Consider the following 13,956-nt stretch of genomic DNA (forward strand, 5'->3'; position numbering starts at 1 on the left):
TATGAAAGATGGCAAGCCTAAATCTCTCAGGGAACTCTAACCTGAACAAGTCAATTCTCTGAATCACAATGCTAGAGGTATGGATTCACTTTTCAATGAAATGGTAGCTACTAGGTTACGTAAAGTGGCAGCCTGTACCACGACTAATCAAATATGGGATACCATCAACAGCCATGAAGGTACATCTAAGGTATGTGTAGTCAAACTTAGTATGCTAATGAGGGATTATGAAGGTTTCAGGTTGGAAAGTGATGAAAGTGTCAAAGATGCTCAAGGAAGGTTCTTGACCTTGATGAATTCTATATCTCTTATGGAAAGGTTTATTCCTCAATCCGAAATCAATCGAAAAATCCTCAAGGCTATGCCAAAGAAATTTGCTCCTAAGTTCACCATACTACAGGATTCGACACTTCTTTCTACGATGGATACTCTTACACTCTTCAGTGAATTGGAGGATTTCGAGAATCAAATACGCAGGTATGATGAAGAAGATGACGTTTCTCGGAAAAAGACTTTTGCTCTTAATGCAGATGCAGATGAGTCACCTGAAGATTCTGAGGAGGAAATTGCTCTTCTGGCAAAGTAATTTCACAAATTTCTCGCTAAACGGAATGTATTAAAACGTCAAATGAAATCTCAGTTTCCCAAGAAGGATTTTAAGTCTAATTTCAGCAAAGAAAATAAGGCTAACTCGAGCAAGGATGTATGCTTTGAATGCGGGAAAAAGGGACACTTCAAGAAGGATTGCTTCAAGCTCAAATTTAAGAAGAAAGCACTGCTGACATGGAGCGATGATGAATCTGATGTGGAAAGTTGCTCAACTGTGTTTTGCTGGACTTGAAGATAGCTCCAATGACAATAAAGAGATACAAAATATTCAATATAATACACATTTAAATATATCTTCAAATGTACTAACTTTGCAGGCTCACATACAAAGTTAAAAAAAATGTTTATTTGAAACAAGCATTGAGTGAGGTTCTTAGTGAAAATGGATGATCTTATAAAGGATGAAACTTTGGTTGTTGAAAATAAGTCATTAACCGAGAATGTCCCTAAGCTTACAGAAAAAATGAATATCACAAGAATGAGGATTGAAATGAAAGACGCCTGTTTTAAGGCTATAGAAAAAGAGTCTGTCTTAGTTGATCCAGAAACTGTCAAAAGAGACAGTGTACCTGACCATTTGGTTCCTGAACTGAAGCAGAAATTCGCTCAGCTAGAAAAGAATCTAGCCTGGTGTTTCCATGGGGAAGGAACTTTGAATCCTCTTCTTGCTGAATAGATATCTTCTCTTGATAAAGAAGGCATTGTATGTGAATCAATCAAGAAGCGGGCTTTTCGAAGTGGTTACAAGAGGACTCCGATGACGTACAAGATACCTTATAAAAAATGTCGAGATTGTGGCAAACCTGGTCACACTACTTCCGAATCACGATTATGTGGTATCAAGGGCCACTTCTCTAACTCATCTATTAGATATAAATTTGTGCATGCTTGTGTTAATGTTGTTCAGATATGGATTAAGAAATCTGATAGGCATTTACATAAGAGTCATGATACTAACAAACAAGGACCCAAAGTTATGTGGGTATCTAAGAGATAAAGAATTTTTTGTAGGTGTGTTTGAAAGTCCACGTTCCTCGCAACAAATGGATTATTGATAGTAAATGCTCACGTCATATGACTGGTGAAAAGTCCAAGTTTCTATCACTAGAAGCTAAAGAGGGATGCCTTTTTACACTTGGTGATTCTAACACTGTGTGTATCATCGGTAAAGGTACCATAGGTAACGATAGGTTTGATATTAATAATGTTCGTTTAGTTCATAGTTTAAAGTATAATCTTAGTGTGAGTCAACTAATTGATGATAGTCATAAAGTCAATTTCGATAAGGATGTTTGTTTTATTGGGACTAAAACTAATGGGTTTGCCTTTGTTGCCAAAAGGAAGGAAAATTGTTAGATATTGAATACAACACAGGGGGGCGAATGTGTTTTGGATATTTTAGCATTTTTCAAACTATTGTGGATGGTGAACAAAGAAGATTAATTTGTAGAGATATTGTGTTTAACAGGATTGATAAAACATGCACAACAAATACAGTATTTGTAAAACTCACTTAACTTTGTATTAAAATTAAGTATGTCTTGCTATAAAATTATGGGTTCTTTTGTAAGTAAAGAACTCAGCTTCTATCTTGAGAGAGTTAAAAGAAAATCTAGATATGTTTGTTACATCTAAAAACAAAGGACCATTGTTTACTTTATAAATTAGTAAACACAGATTTACACAGCATGCAATAAGATATAATAAACCTTACTTTAAGTTATCTCTAAAGCTTTCCATTTTTGGCTTAATGAATCTTTGCAAATCGTGTAGGTTTGTGACTTTCCTTTGTCAATTAATCTTGGCCCTTGATCTTTCATTCTTCAAGCTGCTTTTGTAGACTTTTCAATCTAAGTAATTAGATCGTTTGTTGATTGATAATCTTGAATTTTTAACTTGTCTGCATTATGTACTTGAGGTTTCTATTGAGATCACCAGTTTGTTGTATAGAGAACTGACATCTCAATAAGTATAATGGCTTACCGAGATCTCTCAGTTCTCTATAAGTGTTTTGACTTGTTGAGGTCTCTGAATTTTCTATAAGTGAATTTGGCTTGTCGGGGTCTTCAAATCTCTGCATGTTGAAATGTCTTGTCGATATCTCTGAGATCTCTATATGCATTTTGACTTGTCGATATCTCTGAGATCTCTAATGAGAAATTGACTTGTCGATATCTCCAATCTTCATATCTTTATTTTGACTTGTCGATATCTCTGAGTTCTCTATATGCAGCAATGACTTGTCGATATCTCCAATCTTCATATCTTCATTTGACTTGTCGATATCTCTAAGACTTCTCTCTAAGCCATTTTGTACTTCCCGATAAGTCATTCTGGAGTTCTCGAATGACTTTTCTATATGACTTGATCTGTGACTTATAGATATCTTGACTTAAAACATTTTTCTTAAAACAAATTTATTCAACTCTAAGCTTCTTCACTTTTTCTCTGAGGCACGATCTTGTTGATCTTCTTCCAGAGTTTATTCTTAGGCTTGAGATTGTTTACAGAAAAATACTCCGGTCTAATCTTTAATATTTTTACAGACTCAAGTAATACAATACAAAATACAGATTTAGACTATCATACAACCGAATCTTAGGGTTGTCAATGTGACTTAGTCTTGTTATAGTACAGGCATGTCTTGCATAACAGAAATATATTTGTCTTAGATTTTGATGAACAACATATGAAATTTGCTTGCTACTATTCAAGAATAACAAAATCTTTGGCATAGGCATCTCGGTCATGTACATATGGATCTACTTCGCAAAATATTATCTTATGATCTTGTCCGAGGTCTACCAAAGCTCAAGTACAAGAAAGTGGAACCTTATACAGCCTGCCATCTTGGAAACTTCCTTTCTTTCTAAGAATGGAGTTTCAACTACTGATCTTTTGCAACTACTTCATCTAGATCTTTCTGGTCATGAATGATATGTAAGTTTTGGAAGTAAGAATTATGCCTTTATTATAGTTGATGACTATTCTCGTTTTACCTGGGGTATTATTCTTACGTATTAAAGATGAAGTTTTTGTTGATTTTAAAGATCTAATTACTAATCTTAAGACCAAGTATGCTCTTAAGCTCAAGACAATTTGTAGTGATCATGAAGGAGATTTCATAACATATTGCAAATCCAGTAGAGTTACTCATGAATTTTTAGCTCCATGAACTGCTCCACTAACTCCCAACCTAGCTCGCACCTCATTTGCAAAACAACATTCAAACAATACATGTATATCATGCTCCACAGCTGACTGGCACCATGTTCACATTGGACTGATATTTACGCATTTTTCCGCAGGGCATCAACAATAGGAAGAAATCGACGACATGAATGCCAAATAAAATTTATAACTTTTCTTGGTAGTTGAAGTCTCCATAGCTTCTTTCAGAACAGCTTCTCTAGGCATTCTACCTCCCCTCGCAAACGCCTATAGCAGTCCTTGACCTTAAATTGCAACTTATCATTAAAAGACCAGAACCACGAGTCGTCTTTATTACTCATCGGTATAGGAATTTGCCTTATCAATTCACAATCGCGCTCATCTATCTATATAATAAATACTGAATCCACATTTGAGGGTCCTTTTTACACCCCTACCCTAAAACTTGCTATTTAATTACAAAAATGCCATTGCTATCTACTACCTTCTGAATTTTGAACTGATTTTATTATATGGAGCTCTCACGTGCATTCTTCCAGCACATCATGGTCAGCTGCTGTCCTTTTCAGACACGATAAACTCTGTTTTCATTTTTAAATTTATTTCCTTGCAACTGCATCAAAACAGAAGAGATACAAACTCATTTTACTGTGCATACTTGGAATAATTTCCTGATTAAGCTAAACCATCTCCTATACTCAGTTGAGGACCACCATTTTGCATCGTGTTCTCCAAGATAAGCTTAATTCAAATTTGAATTATGCCCTTATCTTTTTCATCAGATTGAAACAATATGCTCATTAGTCCCTTTAAAATTTGAATCACCCATTGTCCTATGTAAATTTAAAATTTGAATTTTTTTTGTTCATTTTTATTCACCCACTCCCTTTCTCGTTGTCTTCATTTCCTTCTCTTGTGATAATACTTTTAAATTTTTGTTATCATGGTTGCTTATATTTTCTTTCTCTCTTGCAGATTTGTTATACATACAATATTGTGGATATAATCTTTGCAAGGCAAGTAAATTTCACATATATTTCTTATATTAATTTTAATTTTTGAGCTTTATTGTTAGATAGGTTGTTGGTTAGGTTAAACATTGTCGATCGTATTTTAATAGGTGGTTTTTCAATTTCTTGATGTTTTATTGAGAAAATATAGTTGTGCACTACATATCTTTGATGAAAATGCTAAGACAATTTTAAGAATTTAATGAAAAATATAAGATTTAATTATGCACTCCATCTGTTTGATTATAGTGCTAAGATAACTTTTGAGTTACTTTTTTATATTCAAAATTTTAGAAATGCTATAACAAATACTGTTTATGTGAATGGATTGGGTTGTGATTAAATTATTTAACATCGTGTGTAATATAGTATAATATTGACATGTGACATTAATCTTTACTTATTTGTAATAATATTTGACATTTTATATGTTTTGTTTGATTTTTGCAGGTTGATTCAAATGCTCCATCAAACACATTCCTCTAAATATTAAAAAGGTTTAAACTTCTGTATATTATCATTTTTGTGTTACCTCTAGAGAATAAGATAATTATATAAATAATGATTGAAATTGATTATAAAGGATGTGATAATTTGACATCTTACTAATAATGTATTTGTTTGATTATGATATGAAGTACAAAAAAAAAAGTACCAGAATATCAGTTGTTATATTGGATAAAATGACCTTGAAGTCAGATGCTTTGGAGATTAGTATTGATGTACAATAGTTACTCCTCCTTTTGGTTTGCTGGTTTCTAAAATTTCTTATTTCTTTTGTAGGAAAGGTGTTGTTCTCAAACTGGGCACATCCAAATTCTGCGTTTATTACAATTTTTACTATCTTTAGTGGTTGTTATATAAATATAAAGGATCATAAATACAAAAGATCACATTGTTGCTCAAACCTTCTGGAGAATGCAGAGAATTCGCTTGGCATTTGTGATGCGATGTTGTTATGGATAAAAAACTAAGGTTATTACTTGCTGTATTTAATACTAAGATTCGGGAGCTCAAGGCCTTTAATGGCTGCTCTCGTACTCCGTAGCTTAATTCTGCCTTTACGAGATGTCTACGTATCTCTGTGAATTAGAGAATCAAGCCAAAAAATGTAGTTCTGATTGGTGGGGGTGAGACCCCTTATATAGGTGTTGGGAGTCCTTGAATTGGACTTGGTATAGGAGACTTGGTGGGCAAGTCTCATAATTAGAATGGACTTTGGAGTCCTAGGTAGTAGGAAACTGATTCCTTATCCTTTTAGGTCCCCTTGAGGCTAATCTCCAAGGATTTATATCCTTATCGGGACTCTTTTCAACATCTGATTTGTCCCTTATTAATTAATTACGAATTTAATTAATAATCAGGGCTTTTGGGCCTTTTTTATTCCATCAGGCCGGATCTGGTCCATCAGGCTTAACCTTTCTGGTCTGAGTATCATATATCTTTTTATTGGGCCTAGCAGCCCACAGTTTGTACAATTAATGCAGTATTTAATTATACAATCATAATTTATTTATCCCTATCATTTGCCCCCCAACTTTTGGGAAACATTGATTAGGTTTCGCAGAAGTTAGGTCTATTCGTTCCCTTACAGGGTTTCGTTTTTGTGTAAAGTGTGGAGCGACCTACACATTTACAATGAATCTTCCTTTTATTCAGAAATTATCTTAATTTCCAGGAATTTTTCCCTAATTTTCTGGGATTTTCCCTAATTTCTGGATTTTTCCCTTAATTTCTGGGATTTATCCTAATTTTCTGGGATTTTTCCCTAATTTCTGGATTTTTCCCTAATTTTCTGGGATTTATCCTTAATTTCTGGATTTTTTCCCTAATTTCCGGGATTTTTCCCTAATTTTCTGGGATTTTTCCCTAATTTCCGGGATTTTTCCCTAGTTTTCTGGGATTTATCCTTAATTTCTGGATTTTTTCCCTAATTTCTGGGATTTATCCTTTATTTTCTGGATTTATTCCTTATTTCTGAAAATATTAACATTTTTCAGAAATTATTTTAAGGAATTTCCTTATTTTTTTATAATTTTCCAGGATTTTTTCTTCTTTTTCTTTTTTTTTTTATACAATTTTCGACCAGGAATCCATTCGACCAGGATCCTGGTCGAATTAGCCTTCAGATTGCCCTGGTCGACAGGGTTTCGAGCAGAATGCTTTCGACCTCAATTCCTGGTCGAATTTCGGCCAGGATTTTCACCCCTTTTTTTTTTTTTTTTTTTTTTTGTCGACTAGGAATTTTTGTCCCTTTCGGTCAGGATTCCTGTGTTTCTGACCGAATTAACCATCTTTCTTGCCTTGGTCGAAGCTATTTCGAGCAGGATTGGTTTGGCCAGGATTCCCTCGTATTTCTTGGTCGAATGGGTCTAAATCCTGATCGAATTAAGTCTGGTTTTGAGCCTTGATCGAATTCTATTCGACCTTAAGCATTTCGATCAGGAATTCTTTTGATTTCTGGTTGAGCTGGGTCAAGAAGCAGGGTTAAAAACTATTCCGGTATTTTCGACCAAGAATTTTGGTCAGAATTCTTTTTCTTGACCGAATTAGCCCCTTTTTTCAGCCTTGGTCGAAGGAAATTCGACCTCAATGCATTCAGCTAGGATCTTGGTGCAAGTCCTCCTCGAATGGGGTCAAGAGTTCAGAATATATTTGTTTTGACCTTGACCCATTTGACCTGGGCCCTTAATTTGGGCTGAATTTTCTGGGACCAACCCTTCAATGGGTTTTTAGTTGATTGGGCCCCTCCCTTATTGGGCTAACTTTTGTTTTTAACTGGGCCTAATATAAAGGCCTTTTTACCTGGGCTTTTTAAACACTTTGGGCCCTTAACTGGGCTTGATTTTTTCAAGGGTTTTCTAGAATTGGGCCTTATTTCTGAGCCCAAATTCCAGGTTCTTCTAAGGTTTTTCTGGATTCTTCCAGAATCTTTTTTAAAATTAAATTTTTTCACTTGGTTTTTCCAGGAATTTCCAGGATAATTCCAGAACCTTCTCTTTGTTGGGCCCAAATGGGCTTTTTAAGGCCCAAATCACCTCTTCTTTGGCTATATAAAGGTGGGTGGGGGGAGTGTTCCTACTCACACTCTTCACTCCTCATTTCACACATTTCTTCCAACTTCCTACTCTCTCTCAACCTTCCTCCCCTAGTTTTCAGCCTCCTTCCTTTCAAAGTTTCCAGGCTTTTCCCAGCTTTACTAATGGCTGACAAGAGTTCTGAGAGGGCGGCCAAGATAGCCTCTGCTTCAAAACGAGGTAAGGATATCGAGATCCGCTCTTCATATATGTCTTTAATTGATATGATTAACACTAGGGGGGATGAATATCCCTCCACTGCACATCTCGACTCTTTTAATCATTGTAATACTTGGCACAACATAGATTTCAATAAACTAAATGCTCGTTATAACGTCCTTCCTCCTCTTAGATTAGTTCCAGTCTCTGGTGGTGATCGTACTTGCCACTGGAGACCCGATACTCTCTTCATTTACACAGATGCCCTTAATGCTGGGCTTAGGTTTCCTTTTCACCCCTTTATTCCTCATCTTTTGGCTGATTTACAAATCAACCCGTGTCAGCTTCCTCCAAACGCCTGGAGGAACATTCTATGTTTTATGGTCTGCTGTCTTAGGGAGGGCTTTCCTCTTTCTGTAGCTGTTTTTAGGAAAGTCTTTCAGTGTTACAATAGTTCTTCCAATATCTGTGGCTGGGTCTATGTCAAGCAAAGGCCCAAAAGCAAACATATCTTTAACAGCGCCTCTATTCCTGATAATAATCAAAATTGGAGGAATAGTTTCGTTGGGTTACGTTGGGAGAATGGTGACTGGGGCACACTTTTTCGATCTTCCTTCGGGAAGGTCAGTGATGGTAGCCTCAAATCCATTCACTTAACTCCTGAAGAAACTATTATTTATAATGGGCTTACTCAGGATGATGGCACCACCACCAGCTGGACTCTCTTAGAGGAGTTTTCCCTGATTCATGTGGGACTATCCTCTGTTTCTCAACAGGGTATTTTTCTTCCCTTCTCAATTTTACTTCATTTCATGCATTATTAACATCACTTATTTTGTCCTTTGCTTTGTTTCAGCTGCTAAAGAGATTAACGAGGACAATGTTCCTTTGGTTGAGGAAACAGCTAGGATGAAGAAAGCTCGGCTCGCAGGCCTAGACACCCGGGGAAAGGCCACGGAGCCTATCTTTTTGAAGAAGCACAAAGAGCCTATAGGGGAGGTTTCAACTGAAGGAGCTGAAGGCCATGGTGCTCCTATCACTGCTGCTGCCCCTACTGCTGCTGCCACAGGCGCCTTTCAGCCTCTCTGGGGATTCCGCCGAGGGGACACCGTAGTTGGTTCCACGAAACATGCTTGGGATTGGTCCTACCATAGCGTGACTCCCAAGGATTTTACTGATGTGGTGGCCACCCCTGATCTTGAGAGGATTAAGCTCATGGGAGCTCAGTCTCTGGCTTCGGTATGCCTTCTCTTTTTTTAAACTTATTTTTCATTCTTGTAGCACTTTCTTGCCTTATACTTTGTTAATTGCTTTGTTCCAGTCTAACGCCTACTTTCAAGGCGCTGTGAGGCAAGCCGAATCGTGGAAGCGGGCTTCTGATAAGGCCGATAATGCCCTCAGGAGGCAACAGAAGAAGTACGCTACCCTGGAGAAGAAGCTCAAGCGCAAGGAGGAAGAACTCGGAGAGTCTAACGCCGAGCTGGTGGTACTTCGGGCGGAGAAGGATAAAGCTATAGACAACTATCTGGACTCGGAGGAGTTTGCCCAATCCATGAGGATTAGGGATGATTCAGTCTTTCCTGGGTTTTTTAGGACTGGTTGGGACACGGCCCTTGGGACCGTGAATGAGGCTTGTCCTGATATTAACCCGGCGGACTATATCTGCCCTGATGACGAGGCTTTGCTACAGAGGTTTCGTACCCGAGTAGTTGTCTCGGACCATGTTCCTCAGGATCCACTCCTTCCTCCTCCCGAGTCTTCTTCCAGACCTGCTGAGGATGACAGCTCTTCCTCCTCCTCCGAGACGACAGAGACATCCAGCGAGAGTGGAGAGGACGATGATATGGATGCCGAGGGTACTTCAGCTCCTTAGAGCTTTTTCAGCCCTGCGTGGCTTGTTTTTTTTTATTTTCGAGACTTTATTTATCGAACTTTTGTAACATCTATCAGATCTATTTCATTTATCACCTTTTATGCTTGCATCCATGCATTTGATTTTTATTTGTTAGGCCACAAACATACTTTGAAGAACTCATGAATTTCATAAAATTGTCTGGGATTCGTCCCTTACACAAGTCTTAATAAACTTCGTAATAAAACTAAAACATATAAATCCTAAGCAAGCAAAGCTTCAAGGTGCTTTTCAACCTACTCGCCATCCTGACGAGTGAGAATCGTATCCGGCTTCCCTACACATAGTAAACCTTCAGGTTTTGTGCATGCCAAGTTCTCGGGACTTCAAAACCATCCATAGTCTCTAGCTTGTAGGTTCCTCTACCTTGAACACTCTTGACTCTGTACGGCCCTTCCCAATTCGGGGCAAGCTTCCCTTTTTGTCCTACACCAGATGCTTCTATCTTCCTCAAGATTAGATCGCCTTGTTTAAAAAACCTTTCTTTAACCCTTAGGTTGTAGTAGAATGAAGCTTTTTTCTGATATTCTACTATCTTTGCATGTGCTTTATCTCGCACTTCATCAATTAAATCCAGGGCTAATCTCTGCCCTTCCTCATTTTCTTTCTCATCGAAATCCTGAATCCTTGGAGAGGAATGTGATATCTCCACGGGAACTACTGCTTCCGCCCCATATGCCAACATGAAAGGAGTTGCATCTGTCGTGACTCTACAAGTAGTCCTGTAGGCCCATAATATTGGAAGTATCTCATCTACCCAATTATTTCTTGACTTCTCGATTCTCTTCTTTAGTCCATCCAGGATTATCCGATTTGCTACCTCTGCTTGTCCATTGGCTTGCGGGTGAGCCACAGAGGTGAATCGTAACTCAATTTCATTTTCTTCACAATACTTCTTAAATTCCTCATTGTTGAATTGTGTTCCATTGTCAGTGACAAGGATACGGGGAATTCCATATCGGCACATAATGTTTTCCCACAGGAATTGTGCAACCTGCTTAGTAATGATTTTGGCCAAGGGTTTGGCTTCGATCCACTTGGTGAAATAATCAATGGCTACAATCAGAAATTTCCTTTGTGCCGTGGCCATAGGAAAAGGCCCTAGAATATCCATCCCCCACATGGCAAAGGGAATAGGCGAGTTGATAGAGGTCAGCATCTCAGGGGGTTGTCTAACAATTGGTGCATGCTTCTGACAGCGGTCACACTTCTTTACATATTCTTTGGCATCAGCCATCATTTCTGGCCAATAGAAGCCTAAACGAGTTATCTTATGAGCCAAGGCCCTGCCCCCCAAGTGTTGTCCACAAATACCTTCATGCACTTCTTCAAGAGCCAAGCGTGCCTCATCGGGCCTGAGACACCTCAAGTAGGGAACCACGAAAGATCTTTTATAAAGAATCCCATCTATCAAAGAGTATCTTAGTGCCCGAACAGTTAACTTCCGTGCTTCAGTTGCATCACTTGGCAACCAACCGGTCTGAATGTGAGCCTTGATGGGATCAATCCATGACGTCCCCAAGCCTATGGGAGCCACTAGCTTAACATCTATGCTCCGTGTCTTCAAAACACGGAAGTACACACTTCCTGAACTTTCTTCAATCTCAGACGAAGCGAACTTTGATAGCGCATCTGCCTTAACATTTTCTTCCCTTGGAATGTGTTCAATATGGCATTCATTAAATTGGGTCATCACAGCCCTTACTAGGCGGACATACTTAGCCATCGTATCATCCCTTGCCTCAAATTCTCCCTTTACCTGGGATATGATCAGCTTCGAGTCTCCACGGACCTTTAAGTTTTTGACTCTAAGTGTCCCAGCTAGACCAAGGCCAGCTATCAGGGCTTCATACTCTACCTCATTGTTTGTGGTTGGAAAATCTAACTTCATAGCATACTCAATTAAGAACCCATCAGGGCTTTGCAAAACCAACCCTGCTCCACTGGAATTTGTTTTTGATGCTCCATCAAAATAGAGAACCCAATATTCTTTCTCCTTGTCATTCTTTTCTCTGTCCCCATTATCGACTCTCTTGTCTTGAGGTATGGTATCTTCCTGCCCCCCGACTTCTTGGTTGGGTATGGTACATTCCACCACGAAGTCATCTAGTGCCTGGGCTTTTATGGCCGTACGTGGCTTATACTTGAGATCGAACTCTCCCAACTCTATTGCCCACTTAATCAGTCTCCCACTTGCCTTGGGACTGTGAATGATATATCTCAGTGGCTGATTTGTTAGCACTTCAATTTGGTGAGCTTGAAAATAAGGACGCAGCTTTCTTGAAGCCATTACCAAGGCTAAAGCGAATTTCTCAATGGCTGAATAATTCAACTCAGCACCATGCAAAATTTTGCTGACATAGTATACGGGTTTCTGGACTTTCAGTTCCTCCTTAACCAACACCGCGCTCAAGGCGCTCTCTGAAACAGCCAAGTACAAGAATAAAACTTCATTCAGAACTGGCTTGGCCAACAATGGGGCCTGGCCCATATACTTCTTTAACTCTTCAAATGCCTTCTGATTTTCCTCACTCCATACGAAGTCTTTGATGTTCTTTAGTGACTTGAAAAATGACAAGCACTTGTCTCCTGACTTGGAGATGAATCGTCTTAACGCAGCAACCCTTCCTGTAAGCTTCTGAACATCCTTAACAGTTTTTGGTGGTTTCATGTCCAGGATTGCCTTTATCTTATCCGGGTTAGCCTCAATTCCCCTCTTTGAGACCATCAGTCCCAAGAATTTTCCAGATCCTACTCCGAAAGCACACTTCGTAGGATTCAACATCATCTTGTGGTACCTCAGGACCTCAAAAGCTTCCCTTAAATGGGCTATATGATCAGTCTTTACTAGACTCTTGACTAACATGTCATCAACATAGACTTCCATAGTCTTACCAATAAGATCCTTAAAAATTCTATTCACCAACCTTTGATAGGTGGCTCCTGCATTCTTGAGACCAAACGCCATAACAAGATAACAATAAACACCAAAGTCAGTGATAAATGATACCTTTGGAATGTCATCCTTATGCATTTTGATCTGGTTGTATCCGCTAAACCCATCCATGAAACTCAGCATCTCATGTCCAGCGGTGGCATCAATCAAGGTATCAATTCTAGGCAGCGGAAAACAGTCTTTGGGGCATGCATCATTCAGATCGGTGAAGTCTATACACATCCTCCACTTTCCATTAGCCTTCTTCACCATTACAGGGTCTGCTAACCACTCCGGAAATTGAATCTCCTCAATGAAACCAGCCTCTAAGAGCTTTTCCACTTCCTGCCTTATAGCCTCTTGTCTTTCCGGGGCAAAATTTCTTTTCTTTTGTTTCACTGTCTTCCGGCTTGGATCCACGTTTAGCTTGTGAGTAATTAACTCCGGGTCTATGCCTGGCATATCAGCTGCTGACCATGCAAACACATCACTATTTTCTTGCAAAAATTTCACTAACTTCCCTCTAAGGGGCTCCTCTAATGTGGCTCCAATGAAAGTCATCCTCTCAGGATTCTTGGGATCTAAAGGAACCGAAACCAATTCTTCTGCTGGCCTTCCTCTATTCTCATCATTTTTTCGAACATCCATATCTTCAATAGGAAGAACCTGCCCCCCGACTCCATCTGCCCTCAAAGAGGCCACATAACAGCTTCTAGCCATTTTTTGATCTCCTCTCTCTTCTCCAATCCCGTTTCGGGTGGGAAACTTCATGACTGAATGGTAGGAAGAGGGGACTGCCTTGAAGGCATGTATCCTTGTTCTCCCCATGATAGCATTATAAGTTGAACTAGCCTTTACCACCACAAAATCCAGCATCTGCGTTGCTTGCCTTGGCTCCGTACCTATGGTGGTTGGCAATTTAATTATCCCTTCCACAGGACATTCTACTCCAGCAAATCCATATATCGGCATGTCGGTTGGTGTCAACTGGGAGTCGTTATACCCCATCCTTAGAAAGGTATCGTGGAGCAAGATATCCACAGAAGCACCATTATCCACAAGGACCCTCTTAACCGGGCTATT

General features: G+C 38.9%; 1 protein-coding gene across 1 annotated transcript; it reads left to right on the forward strand.

The window, feature by feature from the left end:
- Positions 1-7,803: 7,803 nt before the first annotated feature.
- On the forward strand, positions 7,804-9,899 carry LOC141695334 (uncharacterized). The gene is made up of 3 exons (XM_074499591.1): positions 7,804-7,849; positions 9,021-9,265; positions 9,348-9,899. The coding sequence occupies exons 1-3, from the start codon at positions 7,804-7,806 to the stop codon at positions 9,897-9,899; spliced, it is 843 nt and encodes a 280-aa protein (XP_074355692.1).
- The last annotated feature ends 4,057 nt before the right edge of the window (positions 9,900-13,956 follow it).

Source organism: Apium graveolens, chromosome 11, assembly GCF_009905375.1.
Source record: "Apium graveolens cultivar Ventura chromosome 11, ASM990537v1, whole genome shotgun sequence".
Lineage (NCBI taxonomy): Eukaryota > Viridiplantae > Streptophyta > Magnoliopsida > Apiales > Apiaceae > Apium > Apium graveolens.

What these genes read in the sequence shown, in the direction of transcription:
- LOC141695334 (XM_074499591.1), top strand. Translation starts at nt 7,804, where the DNA reads ATGGGCTTTTTAAGGCCCAAATCACCTCTTCTTTGGCTATATAAAG. An exon ending in TCTTCTTTGGCTATATAAAG is followed by an intron (nt 7,850 to 9,020) that starts GTGGGTGGGGGG and finishes AAGAGCCTATAG; the next exon opens with GGGAGGTTTCAACTGAAGGA. An exon ending in GAGCTCAGTCTCTGGCTTCG is followed by an intron (nt 9,266 to 9,347) that starts GTATGCCTTCTC and finishes GCTTTGTTCCAG; the next exon opens with TCTAACGCCTACTTTCAAGG.